Below are 24,345 nucleotides of genomic sequence, written 5' to 3' on the forward strand. Positions count from 1 at the left end.
ATTCTGCCATTTTATCACAGGGACAATTGGATATGCTCTATGGATGTTCAGGATGTGCACTATCACATCAAAATGGGTGCTCCAGAAGACATTTGCACTTTTGACTGGTTGTCAATCACTTCCAGTTCAGAGCCCTACCCTTTGGACTTACCACGGCCTGCAGGGTGTTTACCAAATATATGGCAGTGGTGGCAGCTCACCTGAGACTCAAAGGATTCCAAGTGTTTCCATATCTAAATGACTGGCTCCTCATCACCTCCTCCATGCATTTTCTTCAACAATGTAGGGACTATTTGCTCCAGATTTGTCAGTCCAGGGGAATAAAAAGAAGTTATGTACTCACCATAATGTTCCATCTGAGTTGTTGCTCTTCATTTGTCTTCAGTTTGTGAGACACGGATCCAGGATGGATCTGACTCAGCTGCATTTCTCCAGCATGGGATCCAAGCTCCAAGCTCCTCCCCTGCCCATAATGCCCCCTGTCTCCTTCCTCCCTTCAGATCGAGTTTGGTGCTCACCCTAACAACCCAACCTGACACAACATTCTATCACTTGGTAGAATAACCCAGATAGTATTATAAGGAATGACCATTTATGCCAAAAGAAGAGCCATGTCTTTTCCTGCCAGACCACCACATAGCCCTTATAAAGCAGGGGGGGACGGTTGTAGACAAATGAAGAGCAACAACTCATATGTAACGTTATGGTGAGTACATAACTTCTTTATCTGAAGTTGTCTTCATTTGCTCTTCAGTGTGTGGGACAGAGTCCCCAGCTACCAACCACCTGGGAGGCCCTCATGGAAGGATATTCAGTAGCACAGTGGCGCCGAAGGATGGCCTACTTCTGCAGAGAAGGTCCAACTTGTAATAGGAGGTAAAAGTTTGTGAAGATGCCCAGGTAGCCACAGAGTAAATGTCATCCAAGGAAACTCTGGACCAAAAGGCAGCTAAAATAGCCATAGACCTAGTAGAATGCGCCTTAACTTGACTTGCTGGGGACAATCCTTTAGTTGAATACACCAAAAGTATACACTGAAAAATCCAACAAGCAATGGTGACCTTAGATACAGGTTTCCCTAAAAGGGCTTAGAGTAGGAAACAAAAGATTGATCAGACTTGCGAAAAGCCTTTGTTCTGGGTAAGTAAAAATGTAATTGTCTATAAACATTCAGCAGGTACAATTTGTACTCTTCCTTATTCTGAAAGTTCAGAAAGAAGACAGGGAGGTTGATTACCTGATTGATGTTTGATTCTAAGGCCACTTTCAGCAGAAAGGAAGGGTTAGTGCACAAAGATACCTTATCTTTATGGAAGATCATGTAAGGAGGCTTAATCAATAAGGCCTGAAGCTCCAACACTCTTTTAGCTGAAGTAGTAGCAATTAGAAAAGCTGTCTTCCAAGACAGGAACTGGAAATCCACTGAAGCAGTAGGTTCAAAGTGGGAAGAAACCAAGGCTTGAAGTACCAAAGTAAGGTCCCAAGGGGGCATAGGGTCCTTGATCGGTGGCCTAAAAAGAAAGGTACCCTTGAGAAAGGCTATGTAGAGCTTAGAAGAAGCTAGAGAAGCTGAATTATCTCCTATGTGGAAATTGGAAATAGCCACCAGCTGAACTTTAACCATAGAGGAACTGGCACCCTGTTGAAAAATGCCTGCCTGAAACTCTAGGAATCGGAGCAGTGAAGGGATCCAAATCCCATTGAGATACCCAAATTGAGAAATGCTTCCACTTACTCAAACAGACCTTCCTCATGGAAGATCTGTGAGCCGCTACCAAGATCTTCTTAAAAGGAGAAGATAGCCCAGGAGTCCTAGCATGGGAACTGAAGCAGCCAAGTGATGAGCTTCAGACTGGCCAGACCTGGATGTGGAATCCCTGAAAGATGAGAAAGGAGATCCAGAACCAGATCAAATGTCCATGGAGGATACACTATGTGAGACCACAGAGAGGGGAACCATACTTGGCGAGGCCAGAAGGGGGCAATGAGGATGGCTCAGCTCCCCAGCTGTTGTGCTTTCTGAACAAACTTCAGAATCAAGGGAAGTTAAGGATAAGTATAGAGGAGACCAAAGGGCCAAGCATGAATCAGAGTGTCTTTGGGGGACTTTCCTGAAGGGGGGATCAAAGCAAAAAACTCGCTGCACTTCATGTTGGAAGGAGAGGCAAAGAGATCACAGCAAGGTTGACCCCACTTTAGAAAGATCTGTTTTGCTACTGAAGGATTCAGAGACCACTCGTAAGTCATCAGGATAGGCCTGCTGAGCCTGTCCGCTAGAATGTTGGACCTCCCCAGAACATGCGTTGCCACCAGAAAACAGCCGGTGGAGATCGCCCACTCCCACAATCTCATGGCTTAGCAACAAAGAGGTTAAGACCTGGTTCCCCCCTATTTGTTGATGTACCAGACTACTGACATGTTGTCTGTCTGGATGGCAATCATCCCTAGGGGAAGATGGGCATGAAGAGCTTGCAAAGCCAATAGCACCACCCCATCTCCAGGATGTTGATATGCAACTGGGTCTCCAGGAAGACCACGTGCCTTGAACTGTCCTGCCCAAGCAATGTCTCCCCACCTGAGCAGGGAGGCATCTGTGGTCACCATTGTCAGAGGGATGGGAAAAATAAACAGCCGACCATGAAGAAGAGCGGGGACCAAATCCACCAAAGAAGAGAATCCGTACATGCTAGCAAGAGATGAACAGGATGTGACAGTGGTAGATCTAGAAATGACCACTGGACTGCAAGAGTCCATTGGAGCACCTTCATGTGCAACTGAGCTGTGAGAATGAGGGTGATCATGGTCGCCATGGACCCCAATGCCCTTAAAACAAAGTCCGCTGAAGGTGATTGACCTAAAGAATACGCCAGACTGGTCTGAATGGTGTCCAACCAGAATCCAATGAAGTCCAGAACTTGAACCGGTTCTAACAGGGATTTGTTGAGATTGATGGTGATACCCAACTGGTGGGCAGTTTGGATGAGGAAATCCCTGGCTTGGCAGTGTCGATGCCTGGAGGGGGTGGAAAGGAGCCAATCATCCAGGTAGGGAAAGACCTGGAAGCCCTGCAGCTGCAGGTGAATTGCTACCATGCCATCACTTTGGTGAACACCCGGGGGGCTGTGGTGAGACCAAAGGTTAGTGCTCTGAATTGGTAATGACTATCCCCTAGCCAGAAGCGGAGAAACATCCAAGAGCTTCTGTCCATTTTGATGTGATAGTGCACATCTTGGAGGTCTACTGAGCACATCCAGTCATTCTCCTGCAGGAAAGGCAGGATAGATTGAAGTGTGACCATCCAGAATTTCGTCCTGGCAACTAACAGGTTCAGGGTATAGAGATCCAGAATTGGCCTCAAGCCCCCCATTTTCTTTGGCACTAAAAAGAACCTTGAGTAAATGCCTAATCTGGACTGGTCTGGGGGGATGGGATGGATGACTCATTTTTCTAGCAGCTTGTAAATTTTCTGTGTTGCTGCCTCCCTTTGCATGGGTGGAATGTCCAGGAGGCATTTGGCCAGAACTGGCCTTTGCAGGAAGGGAATTTAATCTCCTCTAGATTTGATTCACAACACCCATTGATCATCTGTGATAGACTCCCAGGTTATTAGGTGTAGCAATAGTTGACTCCCGACTGCCTTCAGAGACAAGCAACTGGGCAACCATTCAGAGCTTCTGCGTGGGCCTGTCCGAGAAGGAATCCCAAGACCCTTGGTTCCTTAGGCCCCCTCTGCCGTGAGGGTGGTGTCTGTCAAATCCCCCTCTGCCTCTGGGGAAAGACAAGTCCCAAAGGTGCTGGGAATAACCCTGAGACTTGTGGAACCACATCTTCTTCACCCCAGCTGATTCCTGGAGAAGGATTGTTGGGGGGTTGAGAAGCGGATTCCGACGGAAGAGTCTTCCCATCCTTCTCGCTCTGGACCAGTGTATCACGTGCCATCTTTCCAAAGAGAGTGGAAGCATCATAAAGGGTATTTGTAAATGATGCCTTGAAGGGCTCCGAGAAGGTACAAAGTCATGGCCAGGTGTGATGCCTTATGGCAACTCCTGCTCCTGTAGCTCTGGTGGCACCCTCAGTAGCATGAGAGAGAGGCCGCATAGAGGTATTGGCAGTGGAGGTGAGGGTGGCCATTCAAGAGGAGCAAACTTTCCTATCCTCTGCCGTGGACCCAGGGATAGACTTGATGACCTCCTTCACTAGGTCTTGCTGAAGCCTAATAATGTGTGCCATGTAGTTCAGTGCACATCCCGAGAATGTTGCTGAAACATAGGTCCACTTCCCAAAATGGTCCTAGACTCTCGGTCCAAAGGATGGACCATGGAGCTCTCCTATGTGAGCTCCTTCTTGGTGGCCACCTGCACCACCATGGCATTGACAGATGGTCCCTTAGACTAGTGTGGTTTGTCAGTAGGGGCGCTAAGGACCTTATCAGGGCTTTTGGGGATAGACTCCACTGTGTAGGGCTACTTCCACTCCCGAGATGTAACGAAATCCACTAGAGGATCTGCAGGAGGGGGCACCCAGGAAGTAGAGGGCCTAGCACCAAATGTCTCCAGGAACACCAACTCATCAGGGTTGGGTTTTTTGGATAGACCCCCCCCCCCCGCACTGCCACAGGATCTCCATGATGTCTCCAAAGGAGATATCTTATGGGGGTGATTGGGGGAATCCTCCCCTTCCTCCAAGTCGGAGTCCTCCATGAGAGACTCCGGTGGGGAGTCTAGGTGCCTTCCTTTACATGTGCATTTTTGAGGAACCTCCTCAGGGGGGTTCTCTATGGAGGACTTGACAACATCTAGCTGTTCCTCTGTGGGTCCTCCCTGGGGCAGAGAGCCAGCAGGCTATCCCAGAAGTAGCAGGATGGCGAAATCCGGACCAGAAACAGAGGAAGCCAGCACACATTCTGAGGATGAGATCGTCAAGGGTCTTGATGGGATTGAGAGAACCCTCTCCACCACATCAAAGGCAGAAGGAGAATGAACCCCCTGACTTGGGGCTATGGTTTGGTTCATAATCCTTTGGATCAACGGGAGAGCTGGAGCCAAACCTCCAGGCACCAAGACTCTGATTGGAAGGCTCTGCTCCAAAAAAGTCAGAGCCAAAACCATCCCCTTGGATCCAGCACCGAGGCTATGGTTTCAACAGCCAGAGCTCATCGGATCCAACCTGCTCAAGGTAACAGCTGGCATCGAGGTACCAGGTACCAGTGGCACCGACCCCTCAATGCCAAGGGTCCTCAGATCCAAAGACTCTGAAACCAGGGGTCTGATCGGATAAGGTGTAATCAAGATGAAGGCGGGCTGCATGCCCCCCCCACTCCAGAGGGAGAGGGGGCAGGCAAGACTCCCATCTGTATCTGGGTGCAGATGCATCTCTGCATCATCCTGTCCACCTCGGCTTCGAAAATGCTGCGGGTGGATCTGGAGGAAGAGGCCACCGACACCAGCCTAGAGAGGTGGTGAGGTGACGCTGATGCCAAGGAACAAGTCCGAAGCACCTCTGGCTCCTGGGAGAAACAGGGGGATTAGAGTCGGGGATACCCAATACTAGAAGCCACGTCGAGCTTGACTGGTGGTTCAGCTGAGGAAGAGTGGTCGGGGTACTGCTTCCTCGACCTGTCTTTATCTTTGTGCTTATCTTCATCCTCCATCCTCTTAGTAGGAGGTTGAGTCCCAGAGGTCAAGGCGGAGACAGAAGACATAGCCAGAGTAGAAGTAGAAAGGGTGGCCTGGGCCCCCGTAATAGGTGGAGAGAGAAAGCCCTTCAGAATAAGTTTATTCCTCCTGTTGATCAATGTGCGGGGATTGAACCCCATGCAGATTGAGCAGGAGGAATCAAGATGGGCAACCCCTAGACAAACAACACACAGTGTGTGGCCATTAGCTGGGGAAAGCTTATGGCCATACTCCATGCAGTTGTGGAAGCCTGGTTTGGGTGTCTCTGACATCTTACCGACACACACACGCGCACGCACACGCACACACACACACACACACACACACACACACACACACACACTCACACACACACTCACTCACTCACTCACACTCACTCACTCACTCACTCACACACACACACTCACACACACACACTCACACACTCACACACTCACACTCACACACTCACACACTCACACTCACACTCACACACTCACACTCACACACTCACACACTCACTCCTAGAGATAGAACAGTGAGAGCAAAGAAAGATTTTTTATTTTTAAACCAATGCGAAAGGGGAGGTGAGAGGAAAAGGATAGAAAGCGAGATTTTTAGATAGAAAGAGAATCTAAATCACTAAATTAAACACACTTACCCAAAAATAGCCTGGAGCAGTAGACCACGATGCTTGTAATGAGCATGGCAAGGGAGGAAGGAGACAGGGGGGATTATGGGTAGGAGAGGAGCTTAGAGCTCAGATCAGATGCAGGAGAAATGTGACTGAGTCAAATCGGTCCCGGATCTGTATCCCACAGGTTGAAGAGCAAATGAAGACAACAACTTCAGATCAATCAATTATGCCAAATCAAAGCTGACACCAGTTCAGAGCCTGGAGTTTATTGGTGTGTATCTGAACACAACAAAGCAAATTGCATCATTACTAACTCATCACACAGACATGCTCAGATCTCAGGTTCATTAGATCCTTTCCCATCCATCTCCTCCAGCCAGATTCTTTCTTCAAGCGCTGGGATCTACAGCAGCAACAATAGTATTGCTTTTCTTATTACAATACTATATGTGTATTCTTCAGTGGACTTCAGCTGTTCAGTTGCCATTTCTTCAACAACCCCTATCCTTTCCAGTCAAACTTACACAGATTTGCAAACACCACATCTATTGGTGGATCCAGTTGGACGACCTTTGTTTAGGTTGACCCTTTGCTCTACTGCTCCCACTGGCCACAGTGACTACAAATGCCTCCCAATTGGGGTTGGGGTTATTTGTTGGGAAGGAGTGTCCAAGGCGTGGTCCCCCAAGAGAACAATTCACATTTCAATATACTGGAGATGAGCGCATTCCTTTCAGCATTGCAGGCATTCCAAGATGCTCTTCCTCTATTGACTATTGCAATTCAAACCAACAACTTGTCTGTTGTCTGGCACATCAAAAACAAGGAGGAACCAGATATTACCCTCTTTGCAGAGAGGCTATGAGAGCATGGTAATGTGCAATCTCCGCAAACTGCTTTCTAATTGAATGCACATCTCGGAGAAAACCAATGTGTTAGTGGACAAATTAAGCAGGACCATTCTGATGCCTCACAACTGGTTTCTCAATATGTGGCAGAAGGGATTTTCCATCATTGGGGCCAACCATGCTGTAAACTCTTTGCATCCCTACACAACAACAACAAGTGCAGGAGGTATTTTGCACTGATCCACCCTCAGGGGTAGTTACCGAGAGATGCTCTAGTCCACATTTGGCCATACAGTCTTCTTTACACACATCCTCCACTTCCCTTGATTCCCAAATTCCTACAGGAAGCAATCCTCTTGAAGAGTTCAGTTATCCTCATTTCCCCTTACTGGCCTTGGCAGGTGTGGTTACCCTTCCTTTTGTGTCATCTTCATTATCTTCCATGGATACTGCACCCAACTACAGATCTTCTCTCACACCCATCAGGGATGAGTCATCCCAAAATCCAGGCCCTCAAACTGACTGCATGGCTTCTTCACTTCCAGTAATTGTCAGACAGCCCAGACTATATTTCCTAGTATGCATCTTTATGTTATCCAAACAAAAAAAATTCCACCAAGAAAGTTTACAAGAGCAAGTGGAAAAGATTCTCCCTTTGGGCATTGTAAAATGATATTGACCCCTTTTCTGTCCTGCTTTCTGCTGTCCTTGAATTTGTGGCTGTCCTTTTTAAAGGAGGAGCTAGTTTTTCTACAGTTAAACTGCACTGGCAGCCATTTCAACTTTCAAACAGGAGACAGACATTATTCTTTGGCCTCTTCCAAATTATGTAAAAATTTCTAAGGGGCATTTTTCTCCTTAGACCACCACTGAAGGATCCTTCACCTCCCTGGGATCTGACTGTAGTGCTGCAAGGGCTGACTCAAAAAAACTTTGAACCTGCAGTGAAAAATTATATGATTTCTTTCATGGAAAACAGCCTTCTTAGTAGATATCACTTCTGCAAAAAGAATTTCTGAACTCCAAGCTCTTTCATCAAGGACAGCCTTTATTATTTTCCATAAAGTTAGGGTTACTTTACAAACAAACCCTTCTTTTTTACCTAAAGTGGCATTCTGAAATTAACATTATCCAATCCATCCATTTCCCGGGTTTCTTTCCAAATTTTTCAAACAAAACAGAATACATGCTACATCTCCTAGATGTGCTTAGACAGTTAACATTTTTGTCTACAGAGAACAAAACAAATCAGAAAATTGGATCAGCTATTTATTTCCTACTTACCAAAAGACTGGGGTATCCAGTTTATATAGTTACATTAGCTAAATGGATTACAGATTGCATTTATTGGACCTGTTCTCAACAAGGCGTCTGCCCACTAAAACTACCTGAAGCCCGCACAGCTAGATCCATGGCCACTTCATCTGCCATCTGGTCAAGAACCTCTGTTGAAGATGTTTGTGCTGCAGCCACATAGTCCAATGCTCACACCTTTGTTACTCATTACCTATTGGATCTAATATCCAGAAGCAGAGTTGCCTTTGGCTCAGTGGTTCTTCTGAATATTCTTCCATGAGGACCACCCAAGATTAATGTAGCTGCGGACTCTGTCCCATTCTTCAAGGAAGAATGAAAAGGACAACATCAGATTTAAAAGTCATTCTTCCTTATCTTCCCCCCATCCACCCCCCTTCGTAGAATCTTCTGGAGGAACCTGTTGGACTGTTATTGGACTTATAGTTCCATGTTTGAGCCCTATTCTTTCAACTATCTCTTTCTATATTTAATTTCCGAGGATCAAATCTGTAACCCATTTGTTGAGGAAGAATGAAAATGGACAACACAGATGCCTAGTTATGGTGAACACATGACTTTTAAATTTGTCAGGTCTACCCATTTTTAGACTGCTGTAAGAATTATCTTCAACAAAAGCTCTTTTGTACGACACGCTCATAAAACAGTAGATCTTCAAGGTGTAGATTCTTGAGGGAGACCAAATACCCATAATTTCCATCTGACAGATATGACTAAGATATGATAAATCTCCTTGTATCAAGCTTATGTAAACTGTAAACAGTTATTGTGTGCTTACATTTTACAGGTATCAGGATATTCCAATGAAGTTCTATTACACTTAAAGTTTCTCAGTGGAAAAACAGCAGGTGTCATAGGGGAATGCTGCTTTTATATAGGCAGGCACTAACTGAGAGCAGAGGGCTCAAGTCATGAGGCAGTAATCACCCTTTCATATGGGGTGTGTTCCTGAAGGATGTACAAAAAGCAGGCCTGATGACTCACATCATGAATGGAAATCTGTGCATTGTACTACTGCAAGAGTCTCTGTCTTTCATATACCTACTGTTACAGTAAGTACCTCTTGGAACTGTGTTTTGACCAGTAATCCATTGCACATACTGGTATGGCATGTAGCCATGTTTCTGTGTCTCCCAGATAAGCTCATTTTTGCAGTATACAGTAGGCATATACATGCAGAGCTTTACTATCACGTTATTTGAGGTTGTGGGATGTGTTTGGAGGTCCCTGCTCTCTAATATACATGCATTACATGTAGCCTGTATCAGTTGATTGTAGAGTTTAAATTGCGTACCTTAAAGAAAAAGAAGGAGAAGGGTACGTTTGTGTACCTCAAAGAATTTTACAAAGTCCAAAATAGGAATATAGTTAACAGAAAAAAAGGTTTAAGAGCATGGGAATTTAATCTGAATGTACAGTGAACAGCTTCAGGACAGTGTATGGCTGTGAAATCACGATAAACCAATGAAACTCTCTTCATGACGAGGCACTGGGTTCAAAACTCTAGGTGGAATTCAAGAATAAAAAAGGCCAAAATGTAAGGTACTTTAGAATAAGAAAAGAAATAACTTTTGCACTATGGCAACAGAGAGGCAGAGTACATCTGTCCAGAAAACACAACAAATTATCCGGCTGACTGCTTGACATTGTTATAACCCTTCCACATTTGAACTTCACTGGAAATAATAAAGGAGTTAGTAGTTGTCTCATACTGACAGTTTGAATCTGTTATACTAAATTAGTTCAGAATAGTAGCTTACAGTATAAGCATGTTTAGGGAACTGTACAAAATAAATGTATGCAACCATGTACATTCAGCACATTTATATGAAAATTACTTATTCATTGCTGAAGCAGTAAGAGTCAGAACCTGACAATCACATACATTGCCAGAAAAAGAATACCTATAAATGGAAGCAGTGGTCTTTTAAATAAATACTTGGGTGTACAATGTTTTGTATATTCATATCTTATCAGTCTGATGTAGGAGCTCTAGTAAGACAACTTCAAAAACACCATTTTGAAATCCTTTCCTGAAGAAGTCAGCAGTTTAATCACATGGGCAGAAGAGTACAGCTGCCCTCAAGTAAAATGCAAACTCATCACTGTAAGTAATGATGTCATGGCATTGAGGTTATTCAACCAATCAGTGCTTCAAGGGAATCATGACTTGCAAAATGCAGCAGTACTGTGACTAAAAATAAATTCAGAGAAGGAAATAAAGCCATCTGTATTCACATTGAGTGGAGCTCTGCAGCAAATAACACAACAGCAATGCAAAAATTTGTTTTGTATGTTTAAGCAAATATTAACAATTCTTCACTAAATAAATGCCCCATTTAGTAAACGTTGACAGTTACATTTGTGCTACATAGCGTATGCATTAAATATAAATAAAAACAGTAAGTCGGATGCAATGTTTCCCTCAGGTTACTGATGGTTCCTATGTGAAAGGATGTGTTTGCTGTGTGGTAGTGCAGATTATTTTGACCATCACTTAGACTGTTGCACTTCATATTCCAGTGAGAGAACTGTTTTCTAATGGAGTATAGTTCAAAGTGTGGCACAGTACATATTATACTCCTGCATATGCATCATAGGAAATTATCCCATAAGGATACTACACATTTATTCATGCTGTGATTAGGTGCTCCTCCTTCCCCCACAAAGCCACAGCATTCATATGCAGTTTACTGCAGTTCTGGCAAATCCCCCTGCCCACCTTACTAATACTTGCAAACAGTAACCCTAAGTCTGTACCTGCCACCTCGCACTCACCCTAACCTTACTAATTAATACCTGTTAACATTAACCCTAACCGTGTCCCTGCCTCCTTAACCCTAACCTTACTAATACCTGCTAACATTAACCCTAACTCTGTCCCCACCCCATAACCCTAACCTTACTAATTAACCTGCTAACCTTAACCTTAACCTTACCCCTGCCCCAGACCCCTAACCCTAACCCTGCACATTACTTTGAAAAAACCCTTTCCTTAACATTATCATTAGTCAGATAAAACTGGTCTGAATGTGATGGTGCATTTTTCTTGGAAGATTGCAAAAGGAAAATGTTTTCCTTTTGTGATCTTTTGTTTAACTGTGACTTTCATTATGCAAGCATCAGTCACGATTAACCTTGTGTGATATATACACATATATATATATATATATATATATATATATATATATTTATAGGGTTTCTGAAAACTGGCCAAGAGTTCCAGCTACTGAAGAGAAAAAAAGCTGGTACATCTGATTGAAAATCAGGTGATTACATGTAGTATTTTTTTCTGTGCATGATTACTTTCCAGTGGGTAGTGGAGAGTTTACCCTTTCCCACTGCAATGCAATCTCAGCGATGACATATAAAATTAGCAGCTGATGTTGGGGGTGCAACCCCTCAGCTTGGTGGATGTAAAATACATGCTTAATTGTGTTTTTTTCATATTTTTCAATTGGCTGGTGGTCAAAAAGTTGTATTTGATCACTTGCCATGCAACATTTTGATTTGAGAATATTAATCTGTAATACCTCTTTTCATGTAACTGGAGTGAGAACTGAGGGTCTGCGTACTTTGACAGGGGTGGCTGTCAGGAATAACTAAACGTGCATTTGTCTTCTTTCCACAGAGCGACAGAACCATGCCCATGAACTAATCCAAGAGGAAGATCTGTCTCTGTGGGATGCTGTGATCATCATGTCCGGAGATGGACTAATGTATGAGGTAAGACAACAAGCAGCAGCACAGTGATTGGATCCCTCACAGTTCTTTAATATGTTGCAAGTTCAGGGGCAGTGCCATGTGCTGTTACATCCATTGTTTCTCCATGGATAGACTGTTTTATGTCTAACACTTAAAGTCTGTCTGCATTGTTCAACTACACACAACCTGATGTTCCATCTTTTTCAGAGTTCAAGGCTTGGCCATATATATATGCACCTTGCTCTACTGGGAATTCTCCTCGCAAGTATGTGGAAGTTATAATTGGTATTCTGTTACCTATCGAATAAGTTTAAATTCATAAGTTGTTATACCTTTAACGTTGTTATAACTTCAGTTCTCATTTCTGTTAAACCATACCTCCTTAAGTATTTTACTAGCTTTTTATTTTTTTATGGTATGAGGTAAATGGTTTGATAACCTTCATTGGCACTGTGCTATAGTTTATAAATCTGTTTCTTTTATGGGTTCCTTCAAACTAACAGTAAAATTAAACGACACTGCATTGTGCTCCATTGTAGGGTGATTAAGACATTTATATAAAACACTTCAAATCTCTAATATTTAGTAGTTTGAAATACCAATCCAATCATCTTTAAAGGGCTTGTATTTACAGGTGTTACATGTGCAGTTAGCTTGTCACTTATTTAACTGTCCAAGTCGTTGAAATATTAATTTCACATGTTTCTGTATGATCTAGAAGAGCCATTATCCTAACTGGCCCAAAATAGATGGCATTACATTGATGTTAAAGTTCAAATCCATTTGCTTCTCCCAGGAGTTAATCGCATCTAAGTTATTACTGATGTTATGTAGCGCTCTTTGTGAAGTTTTTATTGCTCCCAATTTGGAGTTTTTCATATATCTTGAAGTCCAAGTGTTATTAAATACTAAGAAGGATGGAAAACAAAATTAAATAATACTGGGGATACCTGTGTTTCTATAAGCTGATATTCTTTAAATCATTCTTCGAATTGTGGCTTGGCAAATCCTTTTACTGACTCCCAATCCACTGATATCCTGGAGATGGTGGAAATGGGAGGAGTGCTAAAAGATCCATATTAAAGCCCATTCTTGATCTGTGATTAACCAGAATTTAATGTTTTGAGTTTTCTGTAGACTGGCCCAACAAACTGATAATTGATCCATAATATTGACCCCTGTGGCACCCCAGCTGAGATGTTTGCCCAGAATGACACATGATCCATTACAGTCACACTCTGTTTTCTCATATGCAGCCAGATGGAAAACTACCTAAGCAGAAAAGAGTTTATAATACAGCTAAGCATCATGAAGCAAGGTGTTACATGCCTTAGAGAACTGCAGATATATTGACATTATACATATATCCCAGTCTACTGCCATGCTGATATTCTGTAGACATTGATAAAATACTTCTGGGTGTTGATCTGCTTTGGAGGTGGCCATGCTGTGAAACATCCCTAGTGCATATAGGAATTGTGTTGTTTTAGGGTGTCAGTAATAAAACTTCTAAAACATTTCCTATAGTGCATCTTACATTTATTGGATAGTAACTGTTCATCAAATCCCTAAACCCATGTTTATGTACAGATGCAATATATGCCTGCTTCTAAAGAGAAGAAGCCTCAGCAGATGTTCACAATTTGTCAAAGAATACAGACAAATGAATCAGAAGGCCTTCCTTTAATTTACAGATGACTCTTGTAGGAATTGAGGCAGACCTGTCACAACAATTAGGCAGGAGTATAATTATTTTACATTGCAAGCTATGAATTGAAATAGGTGAAAAGAGGTTTGTGCAACATGTATTTGTCTCCTGCAGCTGCAAATCTTTTACTGTAATTGGCACATACATTTAATTTCCCCCCAGCTACATTCTGCAAAGAAATGACACAGGACCTATTAAAATTAACTTTGCATTTTCCACATGGGATGTAGGGTGTTCAGCATGTGGTACTGCTGTGTCAGTGTTTGGATGGCTTTCTGAGATAACAGGCTTTATTTTGTTAGTAAGGAATGTCAGACCTCTGATTTTTATTCTTATATTTTGCTACATCCTGTCTTGATGGGGTCAGATCTTCAGAGTTTCAAAGTACTGACACATCTGTTTTTTCAGACCTTACAGAAAATACTTTAATATTAGTATAATCTTTTTCCAAGTAGCACAGCTATGCCTGCTTATGAAACTTTAGTCTCTTTCTAGACAGAATGGGTTTATTCACATGTGACCACATGATCCCATGAAAACAGTTAATTTTACACCAAAACCTTTTAAGTAGACCCTTGACAATTAAGAACTATCTCCTGGCTTGATGCTGACATAAACTGGAAGACTCAGTTCTATTTCTCAGATTTTAGCTTTAGCTATACTTTTCCTGAGGTTGGTTGTTCTCCCTGTTAGTCTATAACCTGCAGGCTTTCAGGTAGATTTTTCAAATTCCTTGAATCTTTTAATGCTCTGTTCAGCTTGTTATAGAAGCCTCTTGACATCAGAGTTACTTCAGCTCCTGACTCCATTAAGGCCTTGTGCTTTAAGCTGTTTGCCATATTTACTTTATTACAGTAGAACCTATCTGTACTTCCCTTAGGGATTAGGCTGCCCAAGTTGAATCTGTTTTACTCCATCATTTGTAACAACCCAGTATCAAAATTACTGACATTGGAAGCTTAAGGAATCTTTTATTAATCCATATATATTTGTTTACCGTTTGCAGGCACAGCCCAGGTGAATAGGACCAAACAGATATGAACAAAACATATTTGCAGATACAAGTATGTTATAAAGCATTGTTATGGGACAAGACCAGCTTATTAAAATGTATATTAATTTCAATTTATTAATGATGCTGTAATATGATTGTTAAAAAGCAAATATTATTTGTATGCAGGGCTGGGAAAATACAGCTTCATAAGCCACAGTGTTGTTGTTTCTTAAACTGCATTCTTCTAGTATGTAATAAGAGAGAATAGTACTTGTTGCAGTTACTACAAAAGGAATTTGCTAGCCTGACTCCTCCAGGCTAGGAGTGCGTTGTTGCTAGGGCGGGCTTGAAACATCCAAGGTCAGAAACAAGACCCTTTGGAAGCAGGTGGATCATGTATAGAAAGGTGTTCACGTGAAGTCCAAGGTGAAAATCACAAGGGATGAGGACATTTGCAGTTTTTCATTTGTCAAAATAATTGTAACGTAATGAGGCTGCATGACCAGGTTAGATAAGAAAATGTATAAAAATACAGTTTTTCTCTGTAAAGTAAGAATGCTTCATCAAGGGCTATGAAGACTGACTCCAAGCGCTGTAAGAATACAATTTTTGTTTGCACATCCTGAAGTGTTGTTCCTGACTGAAGGCATATGAGGTAAATTTTTAATGTTATTTATTTATGACTTTAACAGCATATACATATTTACAGATGCAAAAATAAGTAGAGTTTGTAGTGAGAAGTCACCTTGGGAGTTTGTGTTTTCTGTTACACTTACCATACAAACTTCTTTCAGTCAGTAAACATTTCAGAATCATTTGCCTTAGGAACCTGGGGAGAGACAAGAAAAACTAGTCACGTGTTAGGGTAGCATTGCTGGGTGTGCCTGTCCCAGGAGGAGGGATAACCAGGAAGCAGTGATGATTTTTGGTTTCAGAAATTTTGGAACAGGGATTTCATTTCTACTACATGTTCCCTTATGTGTCTCAGTGTATCCTGTGACCTGCTTATTTCTTCCCTCATCCCGTCTCTGTGAGGAGAATTAGGCCTGCTTTTGGGCTAACCCCCATTATAATTTTGGTAGCCTCTGTAATAGTTCCTTCCATAATCATGTCTATCTCTCTCTTCATATCTCCTGACATTTTGTGTACCTGGACTCGGTCTGCTGTATGAGAATGACTGTGGGGGAGAATAAGACTGTGGAGATTTTGGCTGCAGAGGCCCAGGGCTCCACTGGAGTTTATGGAGTAGGAGACATTTGTTGAACTGCAGGATAATAGGCAGTAACTTGTGCATAAACATGAATATTAGCCTGTTGAGGCTATTTATTTTTACCTGTTTTGCTGCCTTTTGCTTGAGGCAGTTCAGCTCCTTCCATGTCAAGGAAAGTAATAGCGTTGACGTCTAGTACATGATATTGAGTAGAAGGTATTATTTCCCCCTTTTGATAGCAAGGCTTCATCCCTCTTAGTAGATTCCCAGATATCTACTTCCTTGTCAACAATCTGCTACACAGTTTGGGGTTTCTTTTTAAATTTTACACATAACTGTGTCCTAATGTGAAAAGGTAAACCCTGGAGGTACATATCTTGAAAATCTTCAGAGTCTGTATCTAAAATATCATCCGCTGCAAAATACACATCCTAAAACTAGATCAAATAAAACAGAGTTCTTGTGGATTTCGATGCATACCACATTTCATTACATAGGCCGCCTGTGTAGCCTCTTTGCTGCATTGATACCTTCCATGTAGAATCTTTGAGGTTCATTCTTGCTTTTTTCAGATACCCTAACCTGGTCTGTTTGCTCATCATCAAGGGACTAACATATTCTTTGTTCCCCGTTACTGGTCATAGAAAAATCTGCAAGCCACTCTTAACTTTCTGATTTGCTGTGTAATTGTCATCCTTTTTCACTTTTAAACTGAACTTACTGCCAATAATTGTAAGACCCGCACAGCAATTTTAGGAGTTACAAACCCTTGTTCAGTCTTGTTCACCTTTTTACTACCAGTGGACCATGGATCATAGTTATCAAAATCAGAGACACTCTAGCAGCTAGCTCTTTTTTGGCTCGATGTTTTCTGGGTAGCTGCTTGTTGGTGGTATAAGGCTTTCTAGTGGGGCCACATTTCTGGGTAGCTGCTTGTCAGTGGTATAAGGCTTTTTAGTGGGGCCGCATTTCTGGGTGGCTGCTTGTCAGTGGTATAAAGCTTTCTAGTGGGGCCATGTTTTCTGGGTAGCTGCTTGTCGGTGGTATAAGACTTTCTAGTGGGGCCACGTTTTCTGGGTAGCTACTAGTCAGTGGAATAAGACTTTCTAGTGGGGTGTGTGACATTCTACACTTCTCCTTCTCTGCAGCCTCTACAGCTACAGTTGCTTTCTGTTCTGGCTAAAAACTCTGACTTTCATTTCCATCTGCTGTTACATGCTCTAGGTTTGTCTGTCTCTGTGCTTCATATTCAAACTGCCACTTAAGTAATGTATATTACTCTGTACACCTCTCAAAAGAGGTTACTTTCTAAACAGAAATTATTCCAAATCTCTGACTTGTGCTAGCAGCATGTCTCTGGGATGACTAAGTCTTGTACAAATTTCACTCTACTGTCTGAGATGTACTTCAAAGACATGGACATCTGTCTATTGTCATCTCATTATAAGGGCTGCATGTCAAAATGGAGACTCATATTTAATTCTCGCACCATTACCCAATGTATTGTCCACATTTGGGGACCAACATAGGTTCATAGGTTCATACTAGGCTATCTGCCCTAGGGCATTTATAAGCCTAGCCAGAGTGTGTTTGGCTTTCGCCACCCATTTTAAATTAATTTTGCTATGCCCTTTTTCGAGGTTAGTATACTGTGCCTCTGTCTAACAGTGACACAGAAGTGATACCCGGGGTAAACCTACGATCTCCCATCCACTCATCAAGATTCCTCTTGAAGAGAGTCAATGAGGGACTCTGCCTAACCTGGACTGGGATTTTATTCCAGAGTGAAGGGAGCCTCTGGGTTATGAATCTGTCCCTCCAGCATGTCATATTTATTTCAGTGCTGAGGTTCAAGTCTCTCGAGCGCGTCGCTTGATGGGATTTGGTTTTTCTGAGGTGCGGCATGTCCTTTAATTCCGGATTTGACATGGCTTTATACGTCAGGCACAGATCGCCTCTGAGCAGGCGGTATGCCACTGAGTAGAGCTGGAGTTTCTTTAACTGGGCAGCATATGGCATCTGTTTGAGCCCTTTGATCCTCTCTGTTTGAGCCCTTTGATCCTCTTGGTGAGGTACTTTTGGAGTCTTTCCAGTTGCTGCAGGTGTCTACTAAGGTACATCCCAAAAGGGGCATTGTACTCAATTATGGGCCTGATGAGGGATGAGTAAAGAGGCACGATGACCTCCTCTGTTCTAGATGTGAATCCCTTCATGATTAGGTGGGCTATATAAAATGTTTTTCTAACCACTTTGGCCACGTGGTTGTCAAAGAGAGATTGCTATCAACTTGGGTCCCCAGGTCCCTAATTACTTCTTCTGTACTTAATGGATTACCACCTATGTGGTAATTTGTGGGCACTTTGTTTTTGCCAGAGGGGATGACTATACACTTTTTGGCGTTTAGCTTGAGGCCATCGCTCTGGCACCAGTTGTCTGTTTCTATGAGGCCCTTTTGGAGGATGCTTGTGTCGGCTGGAGAGTCGATTATGGCGCCCAGTTTGCAGTCATCTGCGAACTTGGTCAGCCAAAGTCCTTCCATGTTGGCCTGTACCTCCGAGAAATATATACCGAACAAGAGAGGTCCCAGGACTGAGCCTTGTGGGATGCCACTTGTAACTGGTTTGGAGTCTGACATGGCTCCAGCAATTCTAACCATGTGGGTTCTGTCTTTGAGACAGTTTACAACCCATCTAGTGACATAGGGATTTATATTTAAGATGGTGAGCTTATCTATAATGCCCGAGTGGGGTATTGTATCGAAGGCTTTTGCGAAGTCCAGGTAGGCCGTGTGGACCACCTTCCCCTCGTCAGTGGCTTTGCTGACTGTTTCAAAGAAATTGACCAGGTTTAAGAGGCAGGATCTGCCCTTAACAAAGCTGAACTGGGTAAGATCCAGTGTCTGTAGGTCCCCATTATCTTTATTTATGAAGTCCATGATGATCCTTTCCATAGCTTTGCAGACCAAGCTAGTCAGGCTTATGGGGCGATAGTTTCCAGGATCCGTTGAGGCACCACCTTTGTGGAAAGGGACCACTGTTGCTGTATGACACTCTTTGGGTACATATACTGTAGTAAGGCTGAGATTGAACAGTAGTTTTATGTTTGGGTTTAGCTCTACTTGGAGTTCATGTAGAACGCAGCCCGGGACACCGTCTGGTCCCACTGATGCTGTGTTTTTTGCTTTGGAGAGGGCGGCTCTTACCTGAGCATCTGAGATGTCAGGGGGGCAGCACTGTGCTGGGATAGATATTTGCCCTTTTAGTGGGGAGGGGGGGGTTTGCACTGAACCTGTCAGCTAGGATGTTGGCAATGTCTGTGGGTTCGATGTATTTTTTGTAATTTTGGACTAATTCTGAGCATATCTGGGAATTCCCACCCAGGTTCCTAACATAACTAAAGAAAGCCTTGTGATTATCCTTAGTGTCCTGTGCAATTTTTCTCTCGAAGCTGGCCTTAGATGATTTTATGAGTGCCCGTAGTTTTTTGCTAATACTGATCAGAGATGCCTTCCCTTTTTGGGATTTTGCTCTATCATGTAGTAGCTTCCTGCTTCTATTGTATAGTTTGTTTATGGCTGGGGTCCACCAGACCTGTATTTATAAGGTCTGCATTTGGAGGATTGGGTCTTGGTTTTATTTGGGATTGCATGAACCATGCATTCCTGAAGGTGTTCATAGAATGTGTTTATAAAGGATTCTGCGGTCTGGGCCGTATTTTCCACAGGCTCGGGGGCTTTGAAGGATTCCACCTCGGTTTTGAGGAGTGTGAAATTTGCTTTAGAGAAGTTTTTCACTGTGGTTTTCTGGGCAGGGGGTGGGGTCAGGATGTGAATATCCAGTGAGATTAGTTTATGGTCTGATCTTACCAGTGAGGGATACACTTCTGGTCTGGAGCATAGAGTCCCCATGTTGGTGATGATCAGGTCCAGTATGTTTTCCCCTCTTGTGGGAGTGGTAACATGTTGTTCCATAGCATTTGAGTTTATAAATTCTAGGAACCTTTGGGCTAGGGTGTTGGAGCTGGAGTAATGCTCCCAGTCTATGTTTGGGTAGTTGAAGTCACCCAATATAATGGTGTTTGGAGAGACCTTCATATTTTCCAGTGTTCTCAGGAAGGCCGAGTGGGGTTCCTGGGTTTGGGAGGGTGGTCTGTAGCAGGCTATAAACTGGAAGGTAGTTTTACCCACTGTTAGTTGCACATGGACAGTCTCTGATGCTTCGTGCTGTGCCACCAACCTGGAGGTGTGGGTATCTTTGTGAATATTGATACTCCCCTCCTTTTGTGGTTCGGTCCAAGTTTTGGGGCCGAAAAGCATGGTATGAGGTATAACCTGGTAGTGCTGGGGTGCTCTCGGGAGCCTTGAACCAGGTTTCTGTTACTGCACAGATATCGATGTTCTCCATGCTAAGGAGAGTTTCAAGTGCATGCATCTTGAGGTTTAGGCTTCTGGCGTTGAGTAGCATTACTCTTAGTTTCTTATCCCTTGTGATACCTATGGAGGTGGGTTTGTCTTTTGAGCCTTGCCTAAAAAAGTTACTATGGGGGAAGCAAGAGCCTTTGCCAATATCCGAAAGCCCAGGGGTGACAGGTGCAAGCCGTCCCTAGCGAAGCATCGTGGCTTGTCGAGCATGTCATCCCAGGCTGACAGGCATTGGATCCCCTTTGAATGACACCAATACTTAAGCCAATTGTTGAAATTGATCATCTTGTCTTCATATTGTGGCATCATTCTTGGTGAGGGTAAGATGCTACTCAAGGTCAGGGTCATACCGGCCTGGGCAACATGCTCAGAGAGCTCCTCTATGTCTCTTTTCATGTAGTCCAGGGAGGTACGTCTCAGGTCATTCACACCAGCATGGACAATGACGAGCCATATTTGTACTTGCCTTGGAGTGACCTGAGTGCTTGTGTTATGTGGCAGATCCTAGCGCCCGACAGGCAGCTCACCATGACCTTCTCCTTGTTCAGCCTGGTGAGCAGGACGTCAGTGTGCCTGATGATAGAGTCACCTGTTACAAGTGTATCAGGTGTGTTGTTTAGCCTTAAGGGCTGTTACTGTTCGGCACACTGGCTTTGTGAGCTATGTGTTGCACGTGTTTTGTTTTGGGGTAGAGGTTGCTTGGGTGTCTGCTTTGGAGGTCTCTGCTGCTTAGGCAGATTTTTATTTAGAGCCTCCATGTATGTTTTTGTGTGTTTATGTGTTTGGTTTGCTGTCGTGGTAGGTCTATGTGAGACTGGAATCGTAGTGAGTGTGGTTTCCTTCTCTTCCTGACTGGTTACGCCAGTACTGAGTTGAGAGAGCTTAGCCTCCAGTTTGGCTATATGGTTACATCTCTCACATGTGTTGGAATTTGTTGGGAGGAGGAGAGGGTTGTCTGTGTACATGAGGCAGTTGTAACATTGCCTCAAGATTCCCAGATTCACCAGCTGGACCGGAGAGGAGATTGACAACTGACCTTTGGACATGCTAGAATAGTATTGGGAATTCCTTTATAATTGAAAAAAGGGCCAATGGGGAACAAGGTATTCAAGGGAGTTTGTGAGGGTGTAGTGCTTTTAATTTTTTAGTGCTGACTTATATAATTGCTTTAGTGAGAAAGTGCCAGGTAACTTAAATGCAATGTGTTACAGGTAACTTAAATGCAAAAACGACAAACAGTAACTTTCTTTCAAGTGAAACAAGGAAATAAGTACAGTAAGCAATGCAGATATCACTAGGGATCCACAGAAGCGCTGAAAAGCCGCGTTTTAGGTGGAATTAGCGTTTCAGGGAAATAACAAGCAAACAAACAACAAGCATACAAACAAAGCTAGATTCAGCAGGCCTGGATCTAGTCTGTGCTACAGCAAACAAGGTGTACCAATTTCAGTAAGAAACAGTTAAAATATGCAGGCACTATAAGCCTTTAACCAGAAATTCCCAGCTCAAAAGGGCAGAGTCCAGCCTCTCCTCCCACAAGAGTGCAGACCATGAACCTTCTTAATGTAAAATAACTGGCCTGAAGCCCAAGTGCTTAAACCAGAACTAATACACTTTTAGAATAATAGACACTGAGCCCTCAATCAGCAGTTCCCAACTTAGAAGGATGTAAGCTACCTGTCCTGCCACCACAGTGCAGACCACAAACCTTCTTAATGTAAAACAACTGGTCTGAAGCCCAAGTATGGTATTGGCTCATCCTTGTAGAAATGCATGTAGACTGTTGGTTTGTATTTTCCTCACTAATCTCTATATTTGCTGAAGAGTTGGCCATGTTATCTTAAAACTTGTCAGTAGTAATGTTACAATTTAAGATAAAACAATAAAAACTAATTACTAAGCTATCTCAACTATCTCCTGCAGTAAGAGCTCCTATCTGTCCCCCAGAGTACTAACAATGCACTTCTAATGTTTATACAATAAAGCTAGAGATTTACTAGTCAAACTAGCAAAAATGAAAACTAGTATTCTCCTTATTTCTAAACTTGTCTAATGCCTTCGACACAGTTTGTCACAATAAACTTCAACTTCAGATGTCATTAGGTTTATCTCAGTCCACCCTTCTATGGTTGAAAAGCTACTTGTCCAATAGGTATCAGTTAGTAAAATGGCACTCCACCTTCTATCCATACCTCCTAGTCACCACCAGTGTACCACAGGGTTTTATCATTGGTCCTCTCCTCTTTAACATTCTTATCAACAATCTCCACACATCCACACAGCAAGCCTCCCTAGTACAGCACACAGATTACTCTTCATTCATCTGTACATTAGACAATCTGGCATATCTCCAAAAAATTATTCAGGAAGCTTTACCAACCACTGAAACATGGCTTTGTAACTCACAGCCCATGCTCACCCCCCCCCCAACAAATATTTTTCCCCAAATCTCTCTCTCTGATAAAAAAATAAAATCCTGTCTCTTAACAATACATCCACTGAAGTCAGTTCTCATATAAAATTATTAGGATAATATTAGATGATAATCTTTAATTCGACCTGCATATACAAAATTGCATTAAAAATCACCAAAACATAGGGATGCTTTACAGAGACAAAAACTTTCTCAACAACGCAACTAAAACAACAATTGCCACTACTTACCTCCTCCTCTCACTATTTTATGATGCTCCCATCTAACCTCCAGGCATCACAAAAAGTAAAACTTGAACAATGCTATAATAAACAGACTAAATTTGCAGTGAATATCCATTTCAGTACCCACCACACTATAGCACTAAAAAAACTAAAATGGTTAGAACTACTCCATCAACTAACATATGCACAGCTTCTAACCACCTATAAAATTATGCACCATCCATCTTCTTGTCTGTCACTAAATACTATTCTATACAACTATATTCCCACTCAGTCATTATTATCCAATGACTAAACCCCCCTGTCTGTCCATACATGTGCCAGTATCTGAGGGGAATGGTCTCTACTTATACCATGTTACTAAGGCCTGTAACTGCTTACACCTGTATCCATCAGGTCAGTGCCCTCCCTTCAGTCCTTTAAAACCATTCTGGAAGTCTTCCTAGCCAAAATCTGGCTCTGTTCTTGTTCAACCATAGGATAAACTATATTCATACCTTATACCTTCTTATGCACCCTTCTTCATTCACTGTCTTAGTTCAGTCAGTTTCTCTCCCCTCACTCTCTATGTAAATATGCAATAACCCCTTTTTTCTCTTACTTCACATCGCATTTCCATTTTGTATTATATTAACTTACCTTTAATGTCTCTAAACTGGCTAAAATATGTCTAAATATTAAGTCATTGTCATATAAGTTGCATCTGTTCTTAACCAGTGGTTTCACATTGTCTAATTTGGTATAATTGTTTAAACTGTAGATTTTTTTATTGTAATGTTTTTAAAGGTTGAAAAGTTATTGTTCATAAAAGAGTTTTGCAATACTTTGTAACTTTTCTCCCAGGGTCTCAGGTGAAAATGGGCACCTACCCAGGTATGTCAATAAATAAGTACCAGCAGAAGCAGTGCAGTTATTTGCCAAACAGTGACTAGTCCTTTCTTATTTCAATACATTTACGAGGTACATTCATGGTTTTATATTATTATTTTCTGTTATGTTAGCTGTTTTAATTAGCTTCTGTGAAACTAACCTGATTATTGTGTCAGGACAATTAGGCATGAGTGTACTAATTTTATATTATAAATGCTGAATTTATCTGTAGACAAAAATAAGTTGGCTTAACACTCATTTGTCCCCTTTCCAAACCTACTGTTCTAAGTTCTAGTGTAGCCATGAATTAAAATAGCGGGCATGTTA

The 24,345-nt window shown here is 42.5% G+C and overlaps 1 protein-coding gene across 1 annotated transcript in view; it reads left to right on the forward strand.

Annotated features, from left to right (window-relative positions):
- Positions 1-24,345, forward strand: part of SPHK1 (sphingosine kinase 1) — a 648,446-nt gene that overhangs the window by 450,391 nt on the left and 173,710 nt on the right. The window contains exon 3 of the mRNA XM_044090480.1: positions 12,085-12,179. Within this exon, the coding sequence (XP_043946415.1) occupies positions 12,085-12,179 (95 nt within the window). The remainder of the gene's footprint in view (positions 1-12,084; positions 12,180-24,345) is intronic.

The sequence above is a fragment of the Protopterus annectens genome, chromosome 12.part0 (genome assembly GCF_019279795.1).
Source record: "Protopterus annectens isolate FY-2018-M chromosome 12.part0, PAN1.0, whole genome shotgun sequence".
In the NCBI taxonomy this organism is placed as follows: domain Eukaryota; kingdom Metazoa; phylum Chordata; order Ceratodontiformes; family Protopteridae; genus Protopterus; species Protopterus annectens.